At 38.8% G+C, this 27,303-nt stretch overlaps 1 protein-coding gene across 2 annotated transcripts in view; it reads left to right on the plus strand.

The window, feature by feature from the left end:
- The first annotated feature begins 3,573 nt into the window (after positions 1-3,573).
- Positions 3,574-27,303, plus strand: part of LOC124644399 (cytoplasmic FMR1-interacting protein) — a 47,765-nt gene continuing 24,035 nt past the window's right edge. Inside the window, exons 1-11 of one of the 2 annotated variants that reach the window (XM_047183720.1) lie at positions 3,574-3,875; positions 5,232-5,368; positions 5,913-6,092; positions 10,423-10,604; positions 12,152-12,279; positions 19,592-19,689; positions 20,086-20,190; positions 20,425-20,510; positions 22,506-22,626; positions 24,583-24,774; positions 26,389-26,603. In XM_047183720.1, coding sequence (XP_047039676.1) covers positions 3,800-3,875; positions 5,232-5,368; positions 5,913-6,092; positions 10,423-10,604; positions 12,152-12,279; positions 19,592-19,689; positions 20,086-20,190; positions 20,425-20,510; positions 22,506-22,626; positions 24,583-24,774; positions 26,389-26,603 — 1,520 coding nt within the window. In that variant the 5' untranslated portion in view covers positions 3,574-3,799. Of the gene's footprint in view, positions 3,876-5,231; positions 5,369-5,912; positions 6,093-7,750; positions 7,895-10,422; positions 10,605-12,151; positions 12,280-19,591; positions 19,690-20,085; positions 20,191-20,424; positions 20,511-22,505; positions 22,627-24,582; positions 24,775-26,388; positions 26,604-27,303 lie in introns of those variants that run through there. The other variant, XM_047183721.1, reaches the window with a different exon arrangement.

Below are 27,303 nucleotides of genomic sequence, written 5' to 3' on the forward strand. Positions count from 1 at the left end.
TTTATAGGATAAATTATTATGGTTCTATAAGAGTCAATATATTATTTAGTCTCAATATAAGTACCTACATAAATTAGTTTGGTTGTATCACTTAAGGCCCTTTGCCCTTTGAAGGCACGCCACGGACGGAATAGTCGATAAGAAAAGGTACGAATTGAATTCTTGCAGCCGACAGCAACTGCCGACCTCACATATGCTGCTGCCGCTTCGATCCAAAACGGTTTCATGCATACAAACCAAGGGGCTCAATTTAAATAACTTGCAAACAATATGCTTCATTATTGAATCACGGAGAAAGATAAAAACGTTTATTTAAAAGAAGAAATAGTGGAATGCCACATAATGCTTAACCGTAATTGAGTCTTGATTGGATCTCAGTTGGATGTTAATCGTATGCTGTTTAAGTAAAATTAGCAGAATCGAGTCCCAGTAGTGCAGCTGCGGCCGACTTTATGCAGTCGCGCATGTGCGGTCGGCAGTTGCAGTCAGCAGTTAGCATTCAAAAATGTATCCTGAGAGACAAAACATGTCTGATTTTGGTATAATTACGTTTTGTAATTAAAATTGCAATCGTTTTATTTTTAAGAAACAAGATTAAGGTTGTAACTCTATTTGAATATTTTTTGATCGACAAAAGGAAGTTATCATTTCGTAGAATTTTTTTTTTGCGGATAAGAAAAAAACTTTTTTATATATATTTTGTTTTTTTTTTTCAAAATTATTTCGTTGTACAATACATATTTTTCTTATTGCATTCATGAATACACATAAGTATACCATAAATAAATGTAGATTTCTTAAACAGTATAAACTTAATGTGTAAAATAGATAATATTTTAAAGTTTTTTTTTTATACATTGTAGTACGCTGTTTATGTTTAAGATTTTTTTTAATATTAATAATAGGTACTTGAAACGCGAGTTTTTTTTTTAAATTGCGATAATTATTGTTTTTTACCGACCTCCAAAAATAGGAGGTTTTTTTCCTGAGTATTGTTTTCTTTGCGTTCAAATATATAGAAGAATAAGGCCGTACATGTATCTCTATTATTCTTAGTAAACAAATATTTACATCTCTGTTGAAAACATTATGTTAGGGTTAGGTACAGTTTATTATAATTATTAGTTAAATCACAGCACTAACGGCCAGTTTCTTCATCAAAAGTTAAAGTAATGTCAAAAGTAAAAGTAACGGTCAAATACGTTTTTTCAAGGCTAGAGTGACAGCAAAACTAATAGAAAAATTGAATTTGACCGTTACTTTTACTTTAGACATTACTTTGACTTTTACTTTGGCTTTAACTTTTGATGAAGAAACTGGCTGAAAGTACAGCTATTAATATAATATCATGTCATTGAAGTTATAGAAAAATATAGTACTCGTCAAACTTTTTGTCGTCATGGTACATTGTGTGGCAAACCAATTTTTGCTATCTGCAGAATCAATGGCTGTCATTGAACATCTTTGGCAGTCGTTACGGCTAGTCAGAAGCCAGACAGTCTGACAACCAGTCTTAAAAAGGGGTATTGGGTTTTCCGGGAAACTGGGTTGAGGATATCAGATAGGCAGTCGCTCCTTGTAAAGCACTGGTACTCAGCTTCATCCGGTTAGACTAGAAGCCGACCCCAACATAGTTGGGAAAAGGCTCGGGAGATGATATCAGCGCGTGTCGTAGGTGCATGCGTGTACTGAATTTAGCTCCGGAACGCCATTAAGTGTGGCGAGAACTGTAATTTTAAGTTATCTGTTGATATTATTTTTGAGTTGATTGTTAGTTACATGTAAATATCGCTGTTTTGTAAGCTGTAATATACGTACTTAAGTCGTTTTATCTCAATTGTGTGAGGATTGAAAGACATAGGTAATGTATATGAAGCTTATGTCAAAATTCAATCTACAATAGAACGGATCGGTTATTGGAATCCGCATTTAATCCACAAGTAGGTACAGGCACATCTAAAAAATGAATAAATTAAAACTGAAATTTTTTGTTCAAAAGGCAGCTTTTACTTTAATTATGTTAACATAGGTTTCTGTTCACACATTTTTGAAGTATATATGTATAGCTTGCAGCTAAGTACAGAATAAAAATGTATATAATTCGATTTTTTGTTTTATTTTTGCTAACCTATTTTTGACTAGCTTTAGGTGATAAAAAAGTTGTTGATGGTGAACCTTCTTTCCTGTGCTAAACTCATGATTCTGTCCTTCATCATCATTATATCAGCCAATTACCGCCAAATGCTGTACATAGGGCTTCCAATGAACGCCAACGATCTCGGTCATAGGCCGCCCGCATCCATCCACTGCCCGCTACCTTCTTCAAATCGTCTGTTCGGGTAATTCCCGCTCGGTAACACCCTTTCATCAACACTGTTGACGATCGGGAAAAAAAAGTTTCGTTCGTTCACAGTGTTGACGAACGCTACTTATTATTTCAGTGTAAAATGGTTATTATGCACATGCTAAGGCCACTTTTATTTTCTAGTTAACTGTGTTTTAAAAGATCTAACATAATCCATTAAAACATTTAAAAAGTCCATGACATTTTATTTCCATATTTTCAAAATAAAAACCAGCATTCATGGACACTGTGAACGGACGAAACTTTTTTTCCCGATCGTCAACAGTGTTGACGAAAGGGTGTTACCGAGCGGGAATAACCCGACGATGACCAAAGAAACGATGAATAGATTGTGTGAAAGTCGATATGGTTAGAAAGAAAATTACTTGTGAGATGACGGCAGATAGGAGAGTACCTATGGAAGAAGAAAACATGCTGCGCCGACCACTAATAAAATTGGGTTAAGGGTAGGAGGAGGATGATGGTAATGTTAAGCAGAGCTAAGGCTGATAATATGTGATACTTTTTGGGAATATCCAGAAGTGGATGAAATAATATTGTTGAAGAAGCTTCCGCTGAGGTTTCCCCTGCATCCCAGGGAACTACTCCCATTAACTTTACTCGTAAGTACCTAACCTGATTGATGGTGTTCACCTGGGTATCTACTATTTCTTATTACCAGCCTATAATGTTCCACTGCTGGACAAACGCCTCCTCACCTACCAAATTTCATCTTAATCCGGAAGCCGTTAAAAAGTGGAGCCATTTTAGCTTGAAATCGTAAGAAATATAACTTTATAAGCTCAGGTCAAAGAATTTATAAGTAATTAGTACGGACGGAAGTAAGTATTTTGTTTCATTCTACATTTTACGTATACCTACTTGCATTGGAACAATTTTGCCGATTATTATTAAATTACATCGGTTGCGAAACTTATTCATATTTGCACTATAATCGCCATATCAGCGTATTATAGGCGTAATTTGATACATGATAGGAACAGCGGCCTTCAGTCCTACTTTTTCCCTAGATATTGGGCGTGATGTCATTATAAATGCATACCTGTTTCTTCCTATCAAGTAGGCAAAACGGCGCATGGGCGTAACGACGCATATAAATATAAAAATAAATGTATTGAAAACCGGTTATGTAAACTGATTTATTATCTGTGGTTTCGATGCTAGACGGTTCGATTTGTAAGGCGCAGCTCTATTGAGTTGTTAGTTGTCAAACGGCAGCCAGCCATCATAAATCGCAAAGTTGATAATATTTTCATTATTACCGTAAATAACTAAATCAATATTGACTTTTAACTAAACCAAACGATACATAAGTGGTTTACTATCACTCCTGTGACAGTAAAACCCAAACTTATGTAGTATTGCAGCGTAAATTAGTTACATCCTGTGTTTCATTTCCTTTAGGATAATCGGGTGTTAAAAATTGCAAAAACCATGTCTGTGAGTGAAAAAGTGTCGTTATCCGACGCGTTAAGCAATGTGGATGTGTTGGATGAGCTTACTTTGCCTGGTAAGTAATTATTTCATGTTTTATTTGTGAGTAATTCGCTCTCTTTACTGTGAGGGTGGGGTCGTTAAAATTCTCACGGGATATGAATCAATGTTTGTAAGTTTAAGAAGGTTGTTTACATAGCAAATGTAGTTGTTGAATACCTACTTTATTGTAGTAGGACTTGGATATATTCTTCTATGTTCAATTTACAGTTAAATTTCAAACAATGTTATGAAAACTATGGTAACTTATTCTGGTTTATTTATCTCTGATTTAACTCTGAGGACAAGTAAATTATGGAAAATTAATTAATATCCTCCCTTAAAATGCCTTAGTTTGAGGTAGAGTAATTTGTATTCTTTGTCTTTGTTCAACAGTTAAAATTATAATCTACTCTAACACCTTACTGTTTTGAACAGTATAATACTGGGGTTTAAGTACCAATTCGGTCAGTGGGTCGTCTAATACGTTTAGTAGCTTACATTTGAATTTAAGAAACTAGTATAGTTGTGGTGGCCTAATGGGCAAAGAACCAACCTCTCGAGTAAGAGGGCGCAGGTTCGATTCCAGGTCAGGCAAGTACCAATGCAACTTTTCTAAGTTTGTATGTACTTTCTAAGTATATCTTAGACACCAATGACTGTGTTTCGGATGGCACGTTAAACTGTAGGTCCCGGCTGTCATTGAACATCCTTGGCAGTCGTTATGGGTAGTCAGAAGCCAGTAAATCTGACACCAGTCTAATCAAGGGGTATCGGGTTGCCCGGGTAACTGGGTTGAGGAGGTCAGATAGGCAGTCGCTTCTTGTAAAGCACTGGTACTCAGCTGAATCCGGTTAGACTGGAAGCCGACCCCAACATAGTTTGGGAAAAGGCTCGGAGGATGATGATTTGAATTTAAGAAACTTTTAGAGTTGATCAATCAAAAATTACTTCAGGGTATATATTTATCACCGAGGAATGAAAGGAGCTGCATCAGGTTACACTGGAAGCCTACCTTAATATAGTTTGGAAAAGGCTAGGCAGATGATGATAAGATACACACCTCATCATTAACAACAAAAAAATAAAAACGGTTGTCTGTAAAGTCGGTTTACTGACGATAGTCGAACGTGACAACGTCATAAGAAATTGATCGTCAGATGTCAAACGCTGCCGAAAGCGGAGGCCGATCGTGCCTGTCGCTCGTTGCGTGCTCTCGCTTGCACTTCAAGCCTTAAACGGAACGCCTCAGAGCGTGGTAACGCCGCATGAGTCATGTTTTTTCGTGCGTGCAGCCGGCTTCATCGATTTATAAGACGTTGTCACGTCAAAAACCATTTTATATCAGAATTTTCTGCTACTAATAAATATAAACCTTAAATATCATCGACAGATGAGCAGCCCTGCATCGAGGCGGCTCCATGCTCAATCCTCTACCAAGCCAACTTTGATACCAACTTCGAAGACCGCAATGGCTTCGTCACAGGCATCGCTAAGTATATTGAGGAGGCTACCGTACATGCTAACTTGGTAAGTTATTCTATACTTCTATGTTTATATTAAAAATAGGTAAACTAGATTTGTATGTTTGTTCATATCTAGACACCAAAACTGTTTAATTGATTTAAAGGTTTTTGCGTTGTTGGGAAGCTAGACGATTCCCAAATAATATTGTCTATACTTTGTCTGAATACGAGTATGGTAAGTAATTTCATTGGACATGGATGGAACTGTGGGAAACAGCTATGTTGAATTCTTAAAATACTGAAGCAACATTCTTTTGGTTTTATAAATTGACACATTAATTACCAATCACACTAATATTATAAAGGCGAATGTTTGTAAATGTGTGTGTTTGTTGATTCTTTACACCTAAACGGCATGGCACCCATATGGCTTACAAGCTGTTCACCATCATTGTTCCAGCGTTTCAGCAAACTATTACCCTCATCCGGATAAAGAGTATCTTATATCGTTTCTCAGGCTTGAGATTTCTGAGTTTTTTTTACCATATCCTTTCTCAGGCTTGAGATTTCTGAGTTTTTTTTTACCATATCCTTTCTTACTCCTCCAGAACGAGCTCCTAGAAGAAGGTAACGCTCATGCAGTGATGCTGTACACGTGGCGATGCTGTTCCCGCGCTATACCGCAGCCGAGGTCTAACGAGCAGCCGGACAGAGTGCACATATACGAGAGGACCGTCCAGGTGCTGGCGCCCGAGGTCGACAAGCTGCTGCAGTTCATGTACTTTCAGGTAACTTGGACAAGGTTAACTGGGTTGGGGGGGTCAGATAGGCAGTCAGGTAATTGGGACCATGTAACTGCGTTGACGAGGTCAGGTAGGCAGTTAAGCAATTGGGAGCTTGTAACTGGCTTGAGGATGTCAGATAGGCAGTCAGGTAATTGGGACCATGTAACTGCGTTGAGGAGGTCAGATAGGCAGTCAAGTAAGTTGGGATCGTGTAGCTGTGTTGAGGAGGTCATATAGACAGTAGCTCCATGTTAAACACTGATACCTGGAACCCAACACAGTGTGGAAGTCAGATAGGCAGTCGGGTAAGTTGAGACCGTGTAACTGGGTTCAGGAGGTCAGATAGGCAGTCGCTCCAACTAAGACACTGGTACTCAGCTGCATCTGTTTACACTGGAAGCCGACCCTAAAAAGTTAGGAAAGGGCTAGCCAGATGATAAGGCAAGTCTTCACAGAGTGAGCTTCAGATGTAACTCGCTCCTGAAGAAGGTAACGCTCATGCAGTGATGCTGTACACGTGGCGATGCTGTTCCCGCGCTATACCGCAGCCGAGGTCTAACGAGCAGCCGGACAGAGTGCACATATACGAGAGGAGCGTCCAGGTGCTGGCGCCCGAGGTCGACAAGCTGCTGCAGTTCATGTACTTTCAGGTAACTTGGCATCATGTAACTGGGTTGAGAAAGTCAGATAGACAGTAGCTCCATGTAAAACACTGGTACCTGGACTCCAACACGGTTGAGGGAGGTCAGATAGGCAATCAGGTAAGTTGGGACCATGAAACTGGGTTGAGGAAGTCATATAGGCAGTCGCTCCATGTAAAACACAAGCCTAGGGTTGAGGAGGTCAGATAGGCAGTCGCTCCAACTAAGACACTAATACTCAGCTGCATCCAGTTAAACCGGGAGCTAAAAGGAAAAGGCTAGCCAGATGATAAGGCAAGTCTTCACAGAGTGAGCTTCAGATGTAACTCGCTCCTGAAGAAGGCAACGCTCATGCAGTGATTCTGTACACGTGGCGATGCTGTTCCCGCGCTATACCGCAGCCGAGGTCTGACGAGCAGCCGGACAGAGTGCACATATACGAGAGGACCGTCCAGGTGCTGGCGCCCGAGCGAGACAAGCTGCTGCAGTTCATGTACTTTCAAGTAACTTGGACAAGGTTAACTGGGTTGGGGGGGTCAGATAGGCAGTCAGGTAATTGGGACCATGTAACTGCGTTGAGGAGGTCAGGTAGGCAGTTAGGCAATTGGGAGCTTGTAACTGGCTTGAGGATGTCAGATAAGCAGTCAGGTAATTGGGACCATGTAACTGCGTTGAGGAGGTCAGATAGGCAGTCAAGTAAGTTGGGATCGTGTAGCTGTGTTGAGGAGGTCATATAGACAGTAGCTCCATGTTAAACACTGGAACCCAACACAGTGTGGAAGTCAGATAGGCAGTCGGGTAAGTTGAGACCGTGTAACTGGGTTCAGGAGGTCAGATAGGCAGTCGCTCCAACTAAGACACTGGTACTCAGCTGCATCTGTTTACACTGGAAGCCGACCCTAAAAAGTTGGGAAAGGGCTAGCCAGATGATAAGGCAAGTCTTCACAGCACTCTGTGAAGACTTGCCCTATCTAGCTTCAGATGTAACTCGCTCCTGAAGAAGGTAACGCTCATGCAGTGATGCTGTACACGTGGCGATGCTGTTCCCGCGCTATACCGCAGCCGAGGTCTGACGAGCAGCCGGACAGAGTGCACATATACGAGAGGAGCGTCCAGGTGCTGGCGCCCGAGGTCGACAAGCTGCTGCAGTTCATGTACTTTCAGGTAACTTGGCATCATGTAACTGTGCCCGGGTAAATAAGTCTTTAAAAGTCGTGGTGGCCCAGTGGAACCAACCTCTCAAGTATAAGTGTGTTTGATTCCAAATCAGGCAAGTACTAATGCAACTTTTCTAAGTTTGTATGTACCTTCTAAGTATATCTTGGACGCCCATGGCTGTGTTTTGTCATTGAATATCTTTGGCAGTAGTTATCGGTGGAGTCAGAAGTCGGAAAGTGACAACCAGTCTTATGAAGGAGTATTGGTCTTCCCAGGTAACGGCTCAGATGTTGAGGTAAGTTGGGACATACTAACTAAAAGGTTCCACCCATGGGGCTATAAAATCCTAACTAATATTAAAAATGTGAAAGTAACTCTGTCTGTCTGTCTGTCTGTCTGTCTGTCTTTTCTTCACGCCTAAACTACTGAACCGATTTGTGTGAAATTTGGTACAGACATAGTTTGGAACTTGAGAAAGGACATAGGATAGTTTTTATTAAAAAAAAAAAAAAAAAATAAGAAATAAAATTTATTCCGGACATATAGCGCCATCTATTGGTCAAACCAAAAATATGCCGGAAGTCACTATATCATGCGAACGAAGTCGCGGGCAAAAGCTAGTACCCAAATAAAATAAAAAATACATGAATGGCAAGACGCAGTTTCCATCCAGCGATTAACTTTTCATTTGAATTTCCCCTTTATCTCTTATCTCGTGTAAAACATTTTATAACGCTAACAGCGGGGCGACAGGCAGCCCTGCAGCTTCCTTTTGACTTCATGTGTCCCATGACCTTTAGACCAGCCGTTCCCAAATGGGGTTCCGCGGAACCCTGAGGTTCCGTGACAGGCCCTCAGGGGTTCCGTGGAAAATTCAAGATTTCCATATGGTAAATCGTTTCACTTTTGACAATATTATATTATTATTCATTTTCAATTAAATTGTTTTAAATATTGCATTCCAAAATTCCATTTTGGCACCATGTAGGTTGGTACCACTCGGGAGTGTAAGGCCTCTGCCTCGAATTTTGCGGGCAGCGGGGCGGCAGCGGCGGCGGCGCGGGAGCGGGGCGGGCAACGGATACCTGTTCTCGAAACTAGCGGGCAGATCGCGCGGCACTATAGCAGTGTAGTGTTGTGTTCTGTTGTGTTTGCTGTTCCATATGGGTGTCCTCTCAAAGATGGCCGAAATAATTAGCTCTTGCACGTCCGAACACATTTTGATACGTCACAAAAAAAATGTATAACACTATGCCTACAATGCAGATGCCCAACGCGGGCGTTCACCGCTTGACTGGAGCGCACCGCTCGTTGCCCGCCGCCGCGCCGCTCCCGCGCCGCTGTATTCGAGGGCCGGTCCATATGAATATACGCGTAAGATACTGCCGCTCCCGCGCCGCCGCCGCTGCCGCCCCGCTGCCCGCAAAATTCGAGGCAGAGGCCTAAGTCTCGCGACAAGTGGCGGGGGAAGGCCACGGCAGCAGATAATTTAATTCCGTTTTTTACAAATTGTAGATTAACTTAATACCTCCAGGTCTTCGGCAATCGGCAAAAGTAGGTAGCGAGGCTTATTTTATCGCCAGGATTATACGTTTTCATACATTTGACAGGACGTGAGATGAAACGGCATACGAGTATTTCCAGTGGCTATTTTTACCATGAATCAAAGTGTGACATTTGACATTATTTTCAATTTTTGACCTCCGCGAATCCGAAAATTTCGCGCTCGCTTCGCTCGCGACTCCATGTTACGTGTGATGCTTTGAGGTTCGTTTCATTGCTCAAGTATCCAACACCGAAAAAATTTCGCGCTCTTGCGTCGAGGTTTCCTTTGATGTTTATTTATTATTCCTCTGGTTCAGAAAAAGCAATAGCGCTTTCTTCGCTAGCTGCTTATTCATTTGCATTTGCTTTTTTTGTGGATATTGTACTTTTTGAGACCTTATTAATTTACAGTGGTTTTGTTTATTTTGTGTAGGTACTTAAACTAAAAAAAATTCGCGCTCGCTTCGCTCGCGATACCGGCTACCACTGAATGTCTTTCAATGCTAGCGGGTGCTTGGAACTTCTTCTTTTAGTAAAAAAAAATCGCGCTCGCTCGCCTCGCACCTGTACAAACCCAATCTATTTCTTTTTGCGTTTACTTTGTCAGTCTTCAAACTGAAAACTATTCACATAATACACAAAGTCAAGGGCGGCTAAATTGTTTTCTGGCCCTTGTGGCAGATAGGTAGCCATGCTACGCCTGAGTATAATGAATATGTCTCTAACCATATAACCATTTGGTGTGCTACCACACGCCACGAGCCGTACCTGAGTGTATTTACATCTTTAGTTTACTTCTTACTTAAGGTAAGGTTCCGCCGAAAAATGGTGAAACGAAAAGGGTTCCGAAGCCAAAAGAATTCGGGAAACGCTGCTTTAGACAGCCTATTTATCGACGAACGTTTTAAACTATTTTTTATCCATGTGCGGGAAGTTGTACCACTGGCGGAAGCTAGTAAAACTAGCTAATTTTCTTGCTTTTGTTCCAGCGTAAAGCAATAGAGCGCTTCTGCGGCGAAGTCAGACGACTTTGTCACGCGGAGAAGCGACGCGACTTCGTGTCAGAAGCGTATCTTCTGACGTTAGGCAAGTTTGTGAACATGTTCGCCGTGTTAGACGAGCTGAAGAATATGAAGAGTTCAGTCAAGAATGATTATTCTACTTATAGGAGGTGAATTTTTTTAACCAATACTCAATTTTTTTTTTGTATTTAACTGAACTAGAGAAAATAATAATAAGATCGTTTCGACTTATTGCCATAAACATCTATTACATAATATCTTGGGTCATTTTAACTTTCAATAGTGATGATGATGATGTCCTCCTAGCCGATTATCGGCTACGGCGGCTGTTCTAATGTAAGGAGATTAGCCAACTGCGCAGGACATATTATAGTGCACAAGCATTTGCGCAGACACAGGTGCACTCCCTATTCCTTCACTCTCATAGCCCGATGGGACGGCAATCCGACACGACCGGAAAGAGATCAGGCGCAGGACCGACATTTACGTGCTCTCCGATGCACGGGTGAATCAATCACCAACTTCCAGGCTTCGGGCTGCTTTGTGAAAGTCTTCTAAAACTCACAAAGCGATTTCGGCCCGACTCGGGAATCGAACCCGAGACCTCGTGCTCAGCAGCCACACTTGCGACAGCTAGACCAACGAGGCAGACTACCAGACGCAACGAGGGAGACTTTCAATAGTATCTATAGATTAAATACTGTACTCCATTTAAGTAGGTACTAAACTAAAGTTACCTACAATCTTGATGTATTTTTATTTGAAATAAAATATCAATGTAGCTACAATAATAACAGTTATACTTTATCAATTTCTTGATATAACAAAGAATAATGATTTATTGCAAGATATAAGTCAAGTTGAAGCCAAGCCAGTAAGTCTGACACCAGTCTAACCAAGGGGTATCGGGTTGCCCGGGTAACTGGGTTGAGGAGGTCAGATAGGCAGTCGCTTCTTGTAAAGCACTGGTACTCAGCTGAATCCGGTTAGACTGGAAGCCGACCCCAACATAGTTTGGGAAAAAGGCTCGGAGGATGGATGACTCAATTTTTTATAAGCATTCCGTGTGTTATACATGTGGTACATTTTACAAAATACTAGCCGTTTTCCCGCGGTTTCACCCGCGTCCTGTGGGAGCTACTGCCCGCATCGGGATAAAATATAGCCTATGTTACTCGCAGATAATATAGCTTTCTAATGGTGAAAGAATATTTAAAATCGGTCCAGTTTATCCATTACAAACAAACAAACAAACAAACAAAGTTTTCCTCTTTATAATATTAGTATAGATATGCAACTACCTGTTACACGCGGCTTCACTTGCATCCTAGGATACTTCTTTCCGTATCCGGATAAATCATAGCTCCTGTTCAGCATAGAGAATTGTATCCCTAAGTGGAAGAATTATTCTAATCAGTTCAGTCGTTTCGGAGCCTTTACGGTATAAATAAACAAAAAATGTTTCCTCTTTATTTTATTAGTATAGACTTTAGCTTCCCGAATTATCTCCCGTACTCGGATAAAGTGTCCTATGTCTTACTTTAATGTATAAGCTATATTTCTGCCGAGTTTGATCAAAATCCATCCAGTATTTTTCTATACACAACATATTCATACAACACTTCACATTTATAATATTTTAACAAGATTTCCTTGCAACTATTCATATTTAAATACGATTTAATTTACATTTCAGAGCGGCCCAATTCCTAAAGGTGATGTCAGACAGCCAGAGCCTACAGGAGTCACAGAATCTATCCATGTTCTTAGCGACACAGAATAAAATACGTGACACTGTGAAAGATGCCTTGGAGAAGATTAACGGTATGTAAGATTTATATATTTATTTGTTATTGGGTCGTATCGGATTGTCGTCCCATCGCGCTATGAGAGTAAAGGAATAGTGAGTGCACCTGTGTCCAAGCAAATGTGCCTGCACTATAATATGTCCTGCGCAGCTGACTGATCTTGTATGAGAACAGCCGCCGTGGTCGGAATCGGGCTTGAAAGCTTTTGTTAATAGCTGTTCCCACATCTGGAAAAAAAATTCTAGGAGTCTAGGCTGTCAGTGTAACAAATTACATTTAAATCGGGTTAGTAGTGGACACCTCAGGATGGACACCGCAGGCGGGGTAGGCCCCGGAAGAGATGGCGTGACGAGAGAGATGACAGTGAAGTCGAAGTGAAGAACATAATCGACAAAAATACCTCCCTCAAGAGTGAGTTGGCCGAGCTGCACATACAGTACATGGATGTGCTCGACCAGCACACTCAGCTTCAACAAGAGATGTCCTCGTTCCATCAGTGCAGTGACACCCATGAAGTGGCTTTACAGCGCATCACAGAATTAGAACAGGAGTTATGTAATGCCCATAAGGCTATATCTATACTAGAATGTGGTAAGATTAGTGAACAGGTTACTAACACTTGCAACCTTTTTGATGAGTTAGTTGCCTGTAGGTCAAACAAGTTGCCTTGTAAGTTAGCTGAAACTATTGATTTGACTGGTGATGATACCATTCCAATATGTCCTGTAGTTATGAGTCATAATAAATTAAAAAAATATATTAAAATCAACAAGTTTATTAGACGGTCAAAGAGATATTTGAAAAAACAAAATCTCTTAAAATTAAACATTTTACTTAGAAAGGACCGTGTTAGCTTAACAAAGACACTAAGTTCCTGTACTGCTGAATTAGAATATTGTAAATCTATGTATGAGATGGAAACTCAGCAGCTTCAACAAGATTTAGAATACAAGGAGTCTTTGCTAAAGGATATTTTTAGTAAATATGAGTCTTCTCAAGAACAACTAAGCAAGCGGTTATTTGAGGCAGTGGAGCTGATGGACCTGGTGAAGTCCAACACGGAGAGGTATGAGTCTCTGACAAATAGCCTTTCATGTGATGTTGCAAGCCAACCATCACCTTCAATACCATTGTCTGAAATATCTGTGCCTACACCTGCTATAGAGAATATTCATATAAAAAAATTTAATACTTTGCTTTTCACAGATGCATTGGGTGCTGGCTTTGGAAAAATTTTACACAATTACCTTAGCCATCACTTTACCAATCACAGTTACCATGACATAACTTTTAAGCAAATTGTTGAGAAAATTGGCAGTACAAAATTAGATAGTAATTCTATAATAGTTCTGTTGTTAGGTAGTAGTTCTGGTACAACAAAAGAGGACATTGTGAAGGGTATTGACACCTTACTTAGTTTAAACATTGGAAAGTTAATGTTATGTGCTTTCCCTTATTCTGATAGTTTTTCAGAATACCAAAATAAGTGTATATTTAATTTAAATAATACATTACACATGTTGACATGTTGTCATAGTGACAAACTTTTATTTTTTGATACTAATAAGTTTATTAGTGATTTTACTTTGATTAAGGGAGCTGTATCTGTTCCTGGTAGTTGTAGACATACTATTGCTATGTTGATAGCATATAATATTGACAATATTATATCTAATATAATGAAATGTAGGTTAGGGGACGAGAGTATGCTGTATAGTTATACTAACAGCACACTGATAGATTGTTGTATGATGACGTCATGTACGAAGGGGGGTCCACAAATACTATCTACCACCACTACCACCACCACCACCAATATGTTAGAACATTCTAATCATATTGAACACGCCGGTGGCATAGATTCTTCTATGCAAGTTATATCATTTGTGGAGAAAACTCCTGATATAAATAATTTAAACTAATTATTAAGACAACAGAAGATATTCCAGTATTTAATAATTTTAAAGATAGAAGCAAGTTATCTTCTGGCGACTTAGTTAATTACAAAAATCACAGGAATGAGCAACATATTTTAAAACTTTTCAATCAAAATATTCAGAGTTGCTCTTCTAAACTTCTTGAAATAGAATTAGTATTAGAACAAACCAAGTTTGATGTAATTTGTATTACAGAACATTGGCTGAAAGATTATCAAGTAGAATCTATAAATTTTGAGAATTATTGTGTAGCTAGTTATTTTAGCCGGAAATCCATGATACATGGTGGCTCCCTAATATTAGTCAAAAATCATATTAAATATAAAGTAAGAAAAGATATAGTTGATATGTCAGTGGAACATAATATTGAATTGTCCTGTGTTGAGCTAGATAAGCATGTGATAGTGTGTGTCTACAGACCACCGCAACACCAGAATCTTTGTGTATTTGACTCTGTCATGGAAGATGTCTTGAAAAAAGTCAGTAGCAGTAGTAAGTCAGTCATCATATGTGGTGATTTCAATATTAATATTTTAGAAAATAATATTATAAGTTCGAGTTTTTTAAATCTTTTCAAATCATTTAATTTGCATAACGTTTTTGAAGAACCTACTAGGGTAACACCAACTACTGCTACTTGTATAGACAATATTTTTTGCAGCTGTGAGTACCTGCATAAGTCCATAGTGAATTACTTGCCATCTGATCACAGTGGACAAGTGATCACTTTCCACACTTACTCTCCACCAGAGAAAACAAAAATAAATTTTAGAGAATATACTTCAAAAAAAATCGATAAACTAAATCAGACTCTAGCTGATAAACTGTGTGTACATAGCTTCAATCTTAAAAATCCAAGTGATATTTATGCCGATTTTTTCTCTGTATTAAACGACCAATTCAACTTAGCTTTTCCAGTCAAAACTAAAATTATTAAATCTAAGTTCTTATTTAGTGACTGGGCAACCCCGGGTATTCGTAAAAGTAGAGAAAAGCTGTTTGAACTTTATGGTTTAAAGCCTTATAACGCCGATCCAAGTTTCCGTGACCACGTCTCAAAATATTCAAAAATATTTAAAACCGTTTGTAAACAGGCAAAATCTATTCATATTAGAAATAAAATAAAATATGCTGATGATAAAATAAAAACTACTTGGACAGTAATTAACAACGAAACAGGGAGACGAAAAGTTCGAAAAACTGATTTAAGTCTAGAAACTGATAATGGTCCCATCAGCAGTAACCTTGAAGTAGCTCAAGAGTTTGAAGCATTCTTTACTAAAATACCTTTCGAGACGACAAAAGCACTAAATTCTTCCACCACCGTGTCTATCGATCTACTCAAAAAACATGTTAAACCATGCTCTTTACTATTTAAATTTCAACATACCAGCCCCGAGGCTATTATTAAAGCCTTTAAAGATCTTAAAATAAAATCAACAGAAGATCTGTGGGGTATGTCTGTCAAGGTATGTAGGTCAATTATTGAAACAATTGCACCTTATTTAACTTACATATTTAATGTTAGCGTAGACCAAGGCGTGTTTCCTGACTTAATGAAACACAGCAAAGTAGTTCCTTTATTCAAATCGGGAAATAGTAAGGAATCGAATAACTACAGACCCGTTTCTGTCTTACCGGTTCTCAGCAAGGTATTTGAAAAGTTGATGCTTGAACAGATGTTGCGCCATTTCAATAAAAACTCCATCTTTCACAAAGAACAATACGGTTTCACTAAAGGTCGCTGTACAACCGATGCTGGTGTAACTTTGATCAAGCACATCTTTAAGGCTTGGGAGGAAGCTGAAGACTCTATTGGAATCTTCTGCGATCTCTCAAAAGCGTTTGACTGTGTAAATCACGAAACGCTTTTGCGAAAGCTAGAGCATTACGGAATAAGAGATACTTCTCTCCAGCTGTTAAAATCATATCTAAATGGTCGGCAACTTAAAGTTCAAGTAAACGGCGTAAATTCACGAGGTTCAGTGATGGCAATGGGCGTACCACAAGGTTCTATATTAGGTCCGTTCCTCTTTTTAGTTTACATAAATGATTTGCCCTACTTATTTGATAATCAACCTAAAATGGTGTTGTTTGCCGATGACACTTCTCTTATTTTTAATATTGATCGACGTAGACGTACCTTAGACGACGTAAACAATTCCATTCTCCAGGTTCAAAATTGGTTCAACGCAAATAACTTGGCTCTTAATGAAAAAAAAACAAAATGCATTCGATTTTCATTGCCAAATGTAAAAAGTAGTGAATGTGACATTATACTTAATAGTGAAAAACTAGAATTTATAAATCAAACAGTTTTCCTGGGAATCACTCTTGACAAAAAACTACAGTGGGGACCCCACATTACATCTCTTGCGGGTCGTCTTAGCTCGGCCGCCTATGCTATCAGAAAGATGAGGCAGCTAGCGGACGTAGAAACAGCTAGACTGGTATATTTTAGTTACTTCCACAGCATCATGTCGTACGGCATTCTGCTGTGGGGACGAGCTGCTGACATTGAATGCATATTTATCTTGCAAAAGCGAGCTGTCAGAGCTATGTACAACTTACGTAGTCGTGAATCTCTTAGGGAACTGTTTAAAAAAATTAATATCATGACCGTACCTTGCCAATTTATTTATGAAAATATCATGTATGTTAGGAAAAACTTACATTTGTTTGAAAAAATATGTGATAGACATAATTATAACACTAGAAATAAAAATAAGATAGCTATCCCGCAGTTTAGATTATCTAAAGTACATACATCTTTCATGGGATATTGTGTCAAATGTTATAATAAAATACCAGACAACATTCTGGAACTAAATGACATGCGGTTTAAAACTCATATAAAAGCCACACTTTGTAAGCAAGCATATTATAAATTAGAAGATTACATTCAAGATAAAAATGCTTGGAAACATGCTGGTCCTGCTCCATAGGACATACTGACAATATCTAATTAATTAACAAATTAAAATTACACCAGCAAATAAAATTGTATTCATCTTTTGATTATTTGTTTGTAACTTTGTACCAGAATATAAACCAATTTGTAAATGTGAACACCATGTAGCATTTTAATTGTCACTTTATCCTCATTTGTCTTTGCGATTCTACATGATCTTCGCATGCTTTTTCTGTATGTATCAATACATACAAATTGTAATACTATATTATTTTTAAAAAGAGTAACCATGGAGTTTCTTGCCCGTTCTTCTCCATAGGAAGCTACTTTTGGAATGGGCAACTAGAATCAAACTTAGTTATAATTTTGACGTTCATAAGTGCTTGTAAAGGCCTAAATGAAATAAATGATTTGACTTTGACTTTGACTTTGACTTTGACCTTGACGCCTATTGTCGAGACTGGTGGGCTCGGTCGAAAGATCGAGAAGTGTGGAAGCAAGATGGGGAGGCCTTTGCCCAGCAGTGGGACAGTATGGGCTAAAAATAATAATAATAGTAGTTCTAGCGTGAAAGCGGGGGAGACAGAGTTACTTTCGCATTTATAATATTTTCTTCGTTTACACATTGACAACTTTTAATAAAAATTGCCTTTGAAACACGGAGGAACTCGTCATGACAAGATGGTCACCCATCCACTGACCGACCGTGGCTGTGACTTAGCCATAAGCCACGGAAAATACACACATCAAAAGTGTCTAGGGATCAAGCATTTTTATGCGGATTTCTTGAGATTGAGATGTGGCTTTGTAATAAATTTATGATTTTATAAATTTATATGGATCCTTTTTGGTGCATTTCATAATTTGAATCAGGAACTGTGAATCAAATTCGAGTAAAAGATGAAAATCAGCTGTCAATATTTTCCCTATAAACACATACAACGCATTGAAGACATTATTAGTGCTACTGTTTCCCTACTACTGATTAAAACCAACGTTATTATGGAGCGGCGACGTCATTTAAGCAGGGAAGAAATGCTCAGAGCCGTGGGAATGATAGAAGCTGGTTCCCGGCAACGTACTGTGGCTTTAGCTCTGAATACAAGTCAGAGTGTTATCAGTCGACTTTGGACACGTTACCGAAGCACTGGTACCGTAGCTGAGCGCCATGGAGGACGGTATCGCTGCACCACACGGAGACAAGACCGATACATTCAAATCTTAACTCGAAGAGCTCCAACAATAACCGCCATGATGTTAGCCGTGAGGCTTCATCACTCTTCAGGGAACTTAATTAGCGACCAAACAGTCAGAAACCGCTTGCATGAAGTGAACCTTCATTCCCGAAGACCGCTACGGGTACCACCTATAGCAATGCACAATCGTAGGATTCGATATCAATGGGCTCTTGAACACAGAAATTGGGCAGAAGAACAATGGCGTTTCGTGTGCTTTTCTGATGAGTCTCGTTTTGGTATGAGACCGGATACAAGACGTATACGACACTGGAGAACCCCTGGACGCCAACAGCGATTAAAATCCTGCCAGGAAGTCCATCCTTATAGTGGTGGAACCATCATGGTATGGGCGGGTATTTGGATCGGCGGAAGAACTGAGTTGATTTGGATCAGAAGCAACCTCAACGCTCAAATTTATGCTGAGACGATTGTATCAGACGTCATCGTTCCTCTACAAGTGCAAATCGGTCCCTTATTTCAGTTAATGCATGATAATGCACGACCGCACACCGCAAGAGTTGTAAGACAGACTCTCGCGGCAGCTAACATCAATGTCCTGCCCTGGCCTGCTCAGTCGCCAGACTTGAACCCGATTGAGCATGCATGGGATATGCTACAGAGAAGAGCTCTGCCGAATATGGAGGGTATCCAGTCGCAAGAAGACCTTTTTTTGTTGTTGCAACGAACATGGGCGGCCATTCCACATCGTGATTTGGATGAACTCATTTTGAGTATGCCAAACCGATGTTCTTGTGTTGTTAGTGTTCGCGGTAGAAACACGGATTATTAATTGTTTAAGTTACCCAATAAACTTTTAAAGAAAACTGTTATTTCAGTCTTTTTTTTCGAACTTTTGTGTTAGTGTTTCAAATGTCAAAAATCCCTTTATTAGGAAAATGGCAAATTTCTTTATTAGTGCAAAGGTGACTTGGTTTATCGTTACTGTGACAAACGAAAACACTTTATTTGATGAATCCTTAAAGAAAATTTTAATTAATATCAATCAGGAGAAAAGTTATTGCAAAAATATATGTTGATCCCTAGACACTTTTGATGTGTGTATATAGTTAATAACCGTCTTACCACAAAAAGTTTTAAACGTCAGTTTAAGACTTGTCTAAAAAAATGTCAAATTATGACGTTGACATATGGTTCATTTTGCAGCCAAATTTTTTTTAGACAAGTGTAAAACAGGGGTTAAAGTTTTTGTAGTAAGGCCATAAAGATTTTATTTCTTCACAGGTTATGAAGAACTTTTAGCCGACGTGGTCAATATATGCGTGCATATGTTCGAAACCAAAATGTATCTGACGCCATCGGAGAAACATATGCTGGTCAAGGTAATTTTCTATTATTATATTATTGCTAGAACTACTTCCTGCACCTGGATAAAAACCCTATATGCTAATTTCATATGTAAGCTATATCGCTGCCAAGTTTCGTCAAAATCCATTCAGTCGTTTACGCGTGAAGAAGTAAAAAACACAGAAAACAAACAAAACAGAAACTTCTTCCTCGTTTTAATATCCTAGCTTTTGCCTGCGGTTTCACGCACTTCTCGACAGACCTACTTCCTGCATCTCGATAAAAAGTAGCCTATATTTTATTCTGATTATTATAAGTTATATTACAGCCAAATTTTATAAATTCCATCCAGTAGTTTTAGAGAGGAAGAGGAATAAACATACATACACACAAACTCACATTTATAATATTAATTTTTTGCTGTTTTCTAGGTAATGGGTTTCGGCCTGTTTTTGATGGATTCTGAAGTTTGCAACATTAACCGTCTTGATCAGAAGAAAAAGATTCGTTTGGACCGCATCGATAGAATATTCAAGGTAAGTTTGTCTGTTGCAACGTATCTCTTAAACGGATGAACCGATTTGGATGAGATTGTGAAGAAAGCTGGTGTTCTAGTAGTAGTTTTTAGACATGTTTCATCAAAATCTGTTGAGTTGTTTTAAAGTTATTTGCTACAAAAATTTCTTTGTATGTAATTAAATGTTCTTTTCTTTCTTATTACTATTCGTTTCTTATTAGTGAAAAAATATGTTTTTTTTTTTTTTTTTCAGAATTTGGAAGTGGTACCTCTTTTCGGTGATATGCAAATTGCACCATTCAACTATATTAAGCGGTCAAAACACTATGATCCGAGCAAGTAAGTATATTTAATAACTGCAGATTTCAATAAAATCTAACTATTGATCGCAAGGCTCTCTATCCATCTATTTTCTCATTAAAAACCTATGCAATATTAATATAGAGTAAGATCGGAAGTTGAGTGTGTGCTTTTTGCCATTCTCAATATTCTATTTATATGTCATTTTACTAGGGACAGGAACATTGACATATAAATAAAGGGACAGGAAATGTCACGAAAAAAACGTGCACACCTACTGTCAGTCTGCAGTCGTAACTAAAATGGCTGCCATTACTAGGGTTGTACCGCTACCGGATTCAACAAATATCGATATTGTATTCTAGTTAGAAGTATGTACGAGTCTTACTGGGTGCATAAAAATAACCGAGTATAAATAATCTCTTCGTCATAGAACCAACTATCACATTAACTTCACTGATACTAATAACCTCAACAACATCAACCAAATGGGAGGAGTCATTTCAGTAGGGTGATACCTTTGAAAAAAAAAAATAAACAGGCAAAGTAATTATTTATTATTTCAAATAGCCCTATGAAAGTTCTTTCACGTCAGACTAGTTGCAGGGTGCCAAAGATTCGGTCCTATGAAGAAGAATCCGCAAGAAACGCCATAAGGATACTCTCTTAAAAAAAAAACAATAATTTAAAATCGTTTTCAAGCTATTCATAAGAAAGTTATATAATGCAAATGGAGCTAATTATGTATTAATCGATTGTACAAAACAATTTTAGTGCTAAGAAAAAAATATTTATACAATTCGAAATCTATACTCGGTAACTAAGTTCTCAAGCAAACATTGCAACTTGCATTCCGATTTGCTCGTCTGTGCGGAAGCACTGCCGTGCCCGTGGTCGCCGTAGAAGCATCATGTGAAAATAAAAAGGCAAAACATATTATTTTCAATAAAATATGTCTTTAAAATCCTGAATTTTATAATACGCCTTTTTAATCAAAATGTTTTTAACTGATGTTTTGTTGAAAATAATACACAACTCTGAGGGCTCAGTGTCTTAGGGACAGTAAGTTCTGATGTTAAAATTTGTAAAAGCAGACTTATTAAGTGGATATTATATCGATACTATTATGACAACTGCACAGCACTATGCCAATATAACATGTTATTGTAAACAACATTTATTTCTAAATATAGGTTTTTATACAGAAATAAACCAAAATATAAGTACTTTCACCATCAATTCATGTTCCCGTAACATATTTTTTATAAAATGTGAATTATTTTATGTAGTTTCTAGCAAAAATAGGTTCCTAACCTGTGTAAAGACAATCCAGCTTGATTTTGGTGCTTCCTAGCACCACACTTCACAATACAACACATAGGCATATTCGTTGATTATTTCACTATTGAAATAGTAAAGTCTTAAAAGTAAACACGAGTGATATTCTATAAAATAGCAAAAATAAGTCACGAAGAGCACCTATTTGACAGCACAACTACCATGACATATATGGCCAGATATGGCACGCAGAAGGATTTCAAAAGTAAATGTCACCATTTTACGCAATCACAAAAATATTGTTGTCCCTGTTTTCAAATACACTTATCTGCTTAGAAAGAGTGAGACAGAACTATGTTGCATAGTTTGTTTCATATTTATATAACTATAGATACGTCAATATCAAAACGGCGTCTCCTTATAATTCTAAGCTCGATGGACAGGAAGGAATTTGACATTACATACTTGTGTGGGGCTAATGTCAAAAATTCTATCTATTAAATAAAACCATTAAATGCCGTCAAATTCAAAAGTGTTGTCATTATTGTATTAAAAGTACTTATTTTCCATAAGTTTTGCATCTCTTATGAAAAGTCAAACACTAGTTCAAGATGAGGATCGCATGGAGAACCGGGAAGAAACTCCATGGACACTATCAAAAATATTATTTTTATTTTTTTATTGTCCCACCATTAGATAAGGATTAATTGTTTAAAGAATGTGGAAATTCTTCTAATCCTACACTTAACTCTTCAGATGGCCGCTATCATCGAACTCGAACCCGCCGTCTCCCCAAGCTGACCTGATGGTCCACCTACCCCAGATACGAGAAGAACATCAGAACTACATCTCCGAGCTCGCTAGATATAGTAATGAGGTAAGATAGCTGTTCCTGGTGGGAACAACTTCCCGCACGTGGATAAAATATAGGCTACTAGCTTCCGCCCGAGGCTTCGCCCGCGTCAAGTGTCGCGATTCCAAGAAAATTCTTCAAAAGTCGGGGATAAAACTATCGTATGTTCTTTCTCAAGGTCAACTCTATCTCTGTACCAAATTTTATTAAAATCAGTTCAGTGGTTTAGACGTGAAAGCGTAACAAACAGACAGAGTTACTTTCGTATTTATAATATTAGTATTGATGTCACTCTGGAATAGTGCAGCTTTGCAACAGTGAATGAATTTTTGAAATCCGTTTAGTAGTTGCGGAAACTTTTGGGTACAAACTAATCAGAAAATGTATATTACTATAGAATTAGATGAATTATCTATACATATAATAAAATGATAGGAAAGTCAAAACTGTACATTGAATATTTTTTTAAAAGAATACTTGGGGGGTGATCCATAATCGATTCTGAACCCAAATATGTAGTTTTTAGAATTTTTGTCTGTATGTCTGTTTATCTGTTTGTCTGTATGTTTGTCCCGGATAAACTCAAAAAGTACTGCATGGATTTAAATCAAATTTTGCATGACTATTACCTGGGGGCCGGTTCAACACATAGGCTATATATTATCACGCTATCACCTACGGGGGTTGAGCAATGAATGCTTAAATAAACGAAATTGGAAATTCTATATTGGTCACGCAGACGAAGTCGCGGGCAACAGCTAATATTACAATATAAGTATAGATGAGCTTCATTGTAACCCGCGTACCGTGGAAAATACATCCCATACGAGGGTAAAAAGTAGCATATATGATAGTTTGATGGATATATTAGTGCCAAGTTTTATTAAAATTTGTGCAGTCGTTTTTAAGTAAAAGGTATAGGTTTAAGCTTCGGTATAATATAACCCACGAGAAAACTACTTAACATACCCGGACATAGCCTTTTCGATATGGCTTGTGTTTAAACACCACCCAAAAAAGTACCTATTTTACAACCAAAAAAATTCTAAACAGTTACCAAAATGGATAAATGGGCACCAAATAACGTTTCCAAAAATATTATTAAATAAAACCATTTTTTCGTATTATTGACTACTAAAAAAATATATGGACGCCTTTAAAATACACTTTAGACCAAATATTATACATTGTCACTACTTAGATGTTACCAATTATGTAATACCATGACTCCTAATTTGGTAATTTTTGTTAGACTAAAAAAGCTAACGATCGCTAGAATATTTCCCAAATACCAATTAATATACTGGGGTTCCCAAACGTACGTCGCTTATTTATTGTTATATGAATTTGTGTGTAACTCAGTACGTTTAAAGAGTAAGCACGCAACATGCAGCAAGCATGGCTTCTGTCACGGCTCCGGCGCTGCGGGGCTCCGGCGGTCCCATGCGAGCTTATCGTCGCAGATGGTTTTCACGCTCACCACCGCAGCTTCGGCTTGCTGGCCGGCTCCGCCGGCCAGCCTCAGCCGCGGCGGCGAGCGCTGAAACTACCTGCGCCTCAGCTCGCAGGCCGCCTCGCCCCTCCGCGCCTACGCGGTTTTGAATTGCACTCTAGGGGTAGGGCAGACAAGACTACGTGGAGTCGGTTTTGCAGCGATTCGTTTTCGTCACTAACTTTGATTTTTGGTAGTAATATTAATCTTTTAGTAGGACAGAATTTGGTGACCATTAATCCATTTTGGGAACCAAAAATAATATTTGTGCGAGATTTGCGATTTTTCTGATGTTATTTTATTTTTTTTGGATCATAATATTATTATTCTTTAGTGCCCTTTTAATAAAGTCAATTTATTTTTTTTGGAGTTGTTTATTTTATTTGGTGCCTCAGCCTAGAGTCTTAAAAATATTTTTGGTGACCGTCTAAATTATACCCTTTCGATATTTACTTTTTTACAATAAATACTTTTCTAACTTTTTTTAGGTGACAACAACATTCAAAGAAGCCGGTTCAGACACTGAAAACAAGGCCGTCACAGAACTGTGCCTCCGAGGCTTACAACTTCTATCATCATGGTGTTCAGTATTAACTGAGCTATGTTCGTGGAAACTACTGCATCCGACTGATCATGCGAGTAACCCGCGCTGTCCGGCTGATGCTGAGGAGTATGAGAGGGTAAGACGGTTGGCTATTTTGAAGACAGGTGGCTATTTGAGTGAAAAGTGGTTGATTTGGTAGTTGGGAGGGTGATTTGAGATGATTCGTCGTTGTTAGGACAGTTGGCTATTTTTAAGACAGGTGGCTATTTTCGTGAAAAGTCGCTATTTCTTTTGACAGAACAGTATTTCAGTGAGTTTGTAGTAGTGACTAGTGTATGTTTTAAAAACATGTGGCTAATTTTGTAGCCACTTGGTTACTAAAGTGTCTTATTTGGTCACTTAAGTCCGAAGTGGCTATTTACCTAACCTAGCTACGGGTAGCGTGTGATGTTACAAATAAGCCATCACAGAACTGTGCCTACTAGGCTACAACTACTATCTTCTTGGTGTTCAGTATTAACTGAGCTATGTTCCTGGAAACTGCTGCATTCGACTGATCATGCGAGTAACCCGCGCTGTCCGGCTGATGCTGAAGAGTATGAGCGGGTAAGATGGTTGGCTATTTTGAAGACAGGTGGCTATTTTGAAGACAGATGGCTATTTTTAAGACAGATGGCTATTTGGGTTGAAAGTTGGTTTTTAGAGTATTGGGGAGTATTTCGAGAGGTTTGGTGATTGTTAGGACAGTTGGCTATTTTGAAGACAGGTGGCTATTTGCGTGAAAAGTCGCTATTTCTTTGACAGAACAGTATTTCAGTGAGTTTTGTGACTAGTGTATGTTTTAAAAACATGTGGCTAATTTTGTAGCCACTTGGTTACTAAAGTGTCTTATTTGGTCACTTAAGTCCGAAGTGGCTATTTACTTAACCTAGCTACGGGTAGCGTGTGATGTTACAAATAAGCCATCACAGAATTCTGCCTCCGAGGCTTACAGCTCTATCTTCATGGTGTTCAGTATTAACTGAACTGTGTTCCTGGAAACTACTGCATCCGACTGACCATGCGAGTAACCCGCGCTGTCCGGCTGATGCTGAGGAGTAAGAGGGTAAGACGGTTGGCTATTTTGAAGACAGGTGGCTATTTTTGAAGACAGATGGCTATTTTTGAAGACAGATGGCTATTTTGAAGTCAGGTGGCTATTTGAGTTAGAAATGATTGTTTAGTAGTGTGTTGCTGAGTGTTTTGGGGTGATTGGTGGTTGTTAAGACAGTTGGCTATTTTGAAGACAGGTGACTATTTGAGTTAAAAAGTGATAGGGTTGGTAATAGGGGGATACTGTGAGATGATTGGTGGTGGTTCAGACAGTTGGCTATTTTGAAGACAGCTGGCTATTTGAGTTGAAAGTTGTTGTTGAGGTTATTGGTGAGTGTTTTGAGTGGAGTGGTGGTTGTTAGGACAGTTGGCTACTCTATGGACAGGTGGCTAATTGTGTGATATGATAATGTGGGTATTACAACAATAAAGGATTAATTAAGTAACTGACGAGTATTTTGTGACTAGGAGATGTTATAAGATCATTTGGCTATTTTGGAATCACATGGCTACTTAAGCGTCTATTCGCTGTTTTGGTCACTAATTTAGTGTGTATAGTGGCTATTTACCTAATTACCTATTTCTTTAGCCAAGTGTCTTGTTATAAGCCATCACAGAATTCTGCCAAAAAGGCTTAAAAACCTTTTTCTTCCCCCAGGCAACCCGCTACAACTACACCTCAGAAGAGAAATTCGCCATGATAGAAGTAATAGCCATGATCAAGGGGCTGCAGGTGCTCATGGCTCGCATGGAGACGGTGTTCGCTGACGCAGCCAGGCGGTCTATCTATGCGGAACTGCAGGACTTCGTGCAGCTCATGTTGAGGGAGCCGCTCCGGAAGGCCATTAAGAATAAGAAGGATCTCATACGCAGGTAAGTTCTGACAAAATCTAACCGTGGCTCAGTCTGACAATGTGACTAAGTCTGACAATGTGACTGAAGTCCGACAATCTGACTAAGTCTGACAATGTGACTGAAGTCTGACAATGTGACTGAAGTCTGACAATGTGACTGAAGTCTGACAATCTGACTAAGTCTGACAACATGACTAAGTCTGACAATGTGACTGAGTCTGACAATCTAAGTCTGACAACGTGACTGAGGTCTGACAATCTAAGTCTGACAATGTGACTGAGGTCTGACAATCTAAGTCTGATAATGTGACTAAGTCTGACAATGGTGCTAAGTCTGACAATCTAAGTCTGATAATTTGACTAAGTCTGACATTGTGACCAAGTCTGACAACTTGACCAAGTTACATGAGCATCTGACAGTATGAGCGCGTGACATGACAGAGGTGCTAGGCATGATCAAGGGGCTGCAGGTGCTCATGAATCGCATGGAGACGGTGTTCGCTGACACAGCCAGGCGGTCCATCTATGCGGAACTGCAGGACTTCGTGCAGCTCATGCTGAGGGAGCCGCTCCGGAAGGCAATTAAGAATAAGAAGGATCTGATACGCAGGTAAGTTCTGACAAAATCTAACAGTGGTTCAGTCTGACAATGTGACTAAGTCTGACAATGTGACTGAAGTCCGACAATCTGACTAAGTCTGACAATGTGACTGAAGTCT

Source organism: Helicoverpa zea, chromosome 30 (genome assembly GCF_022581195.2).
Source record: "Helicoverpa zea isolate HzStark_Cry1AcR chromosome 30, ilHelZeax1.1, whole genome shotgun sequence".
In the NCBI taxonomy this organism is placed as follows: Eukaryota; Metazoa; Arthropoda; class Insecta; order Lepidoptera; family Noctuidae; genus Helicoverpa; species Helicoverpa zea.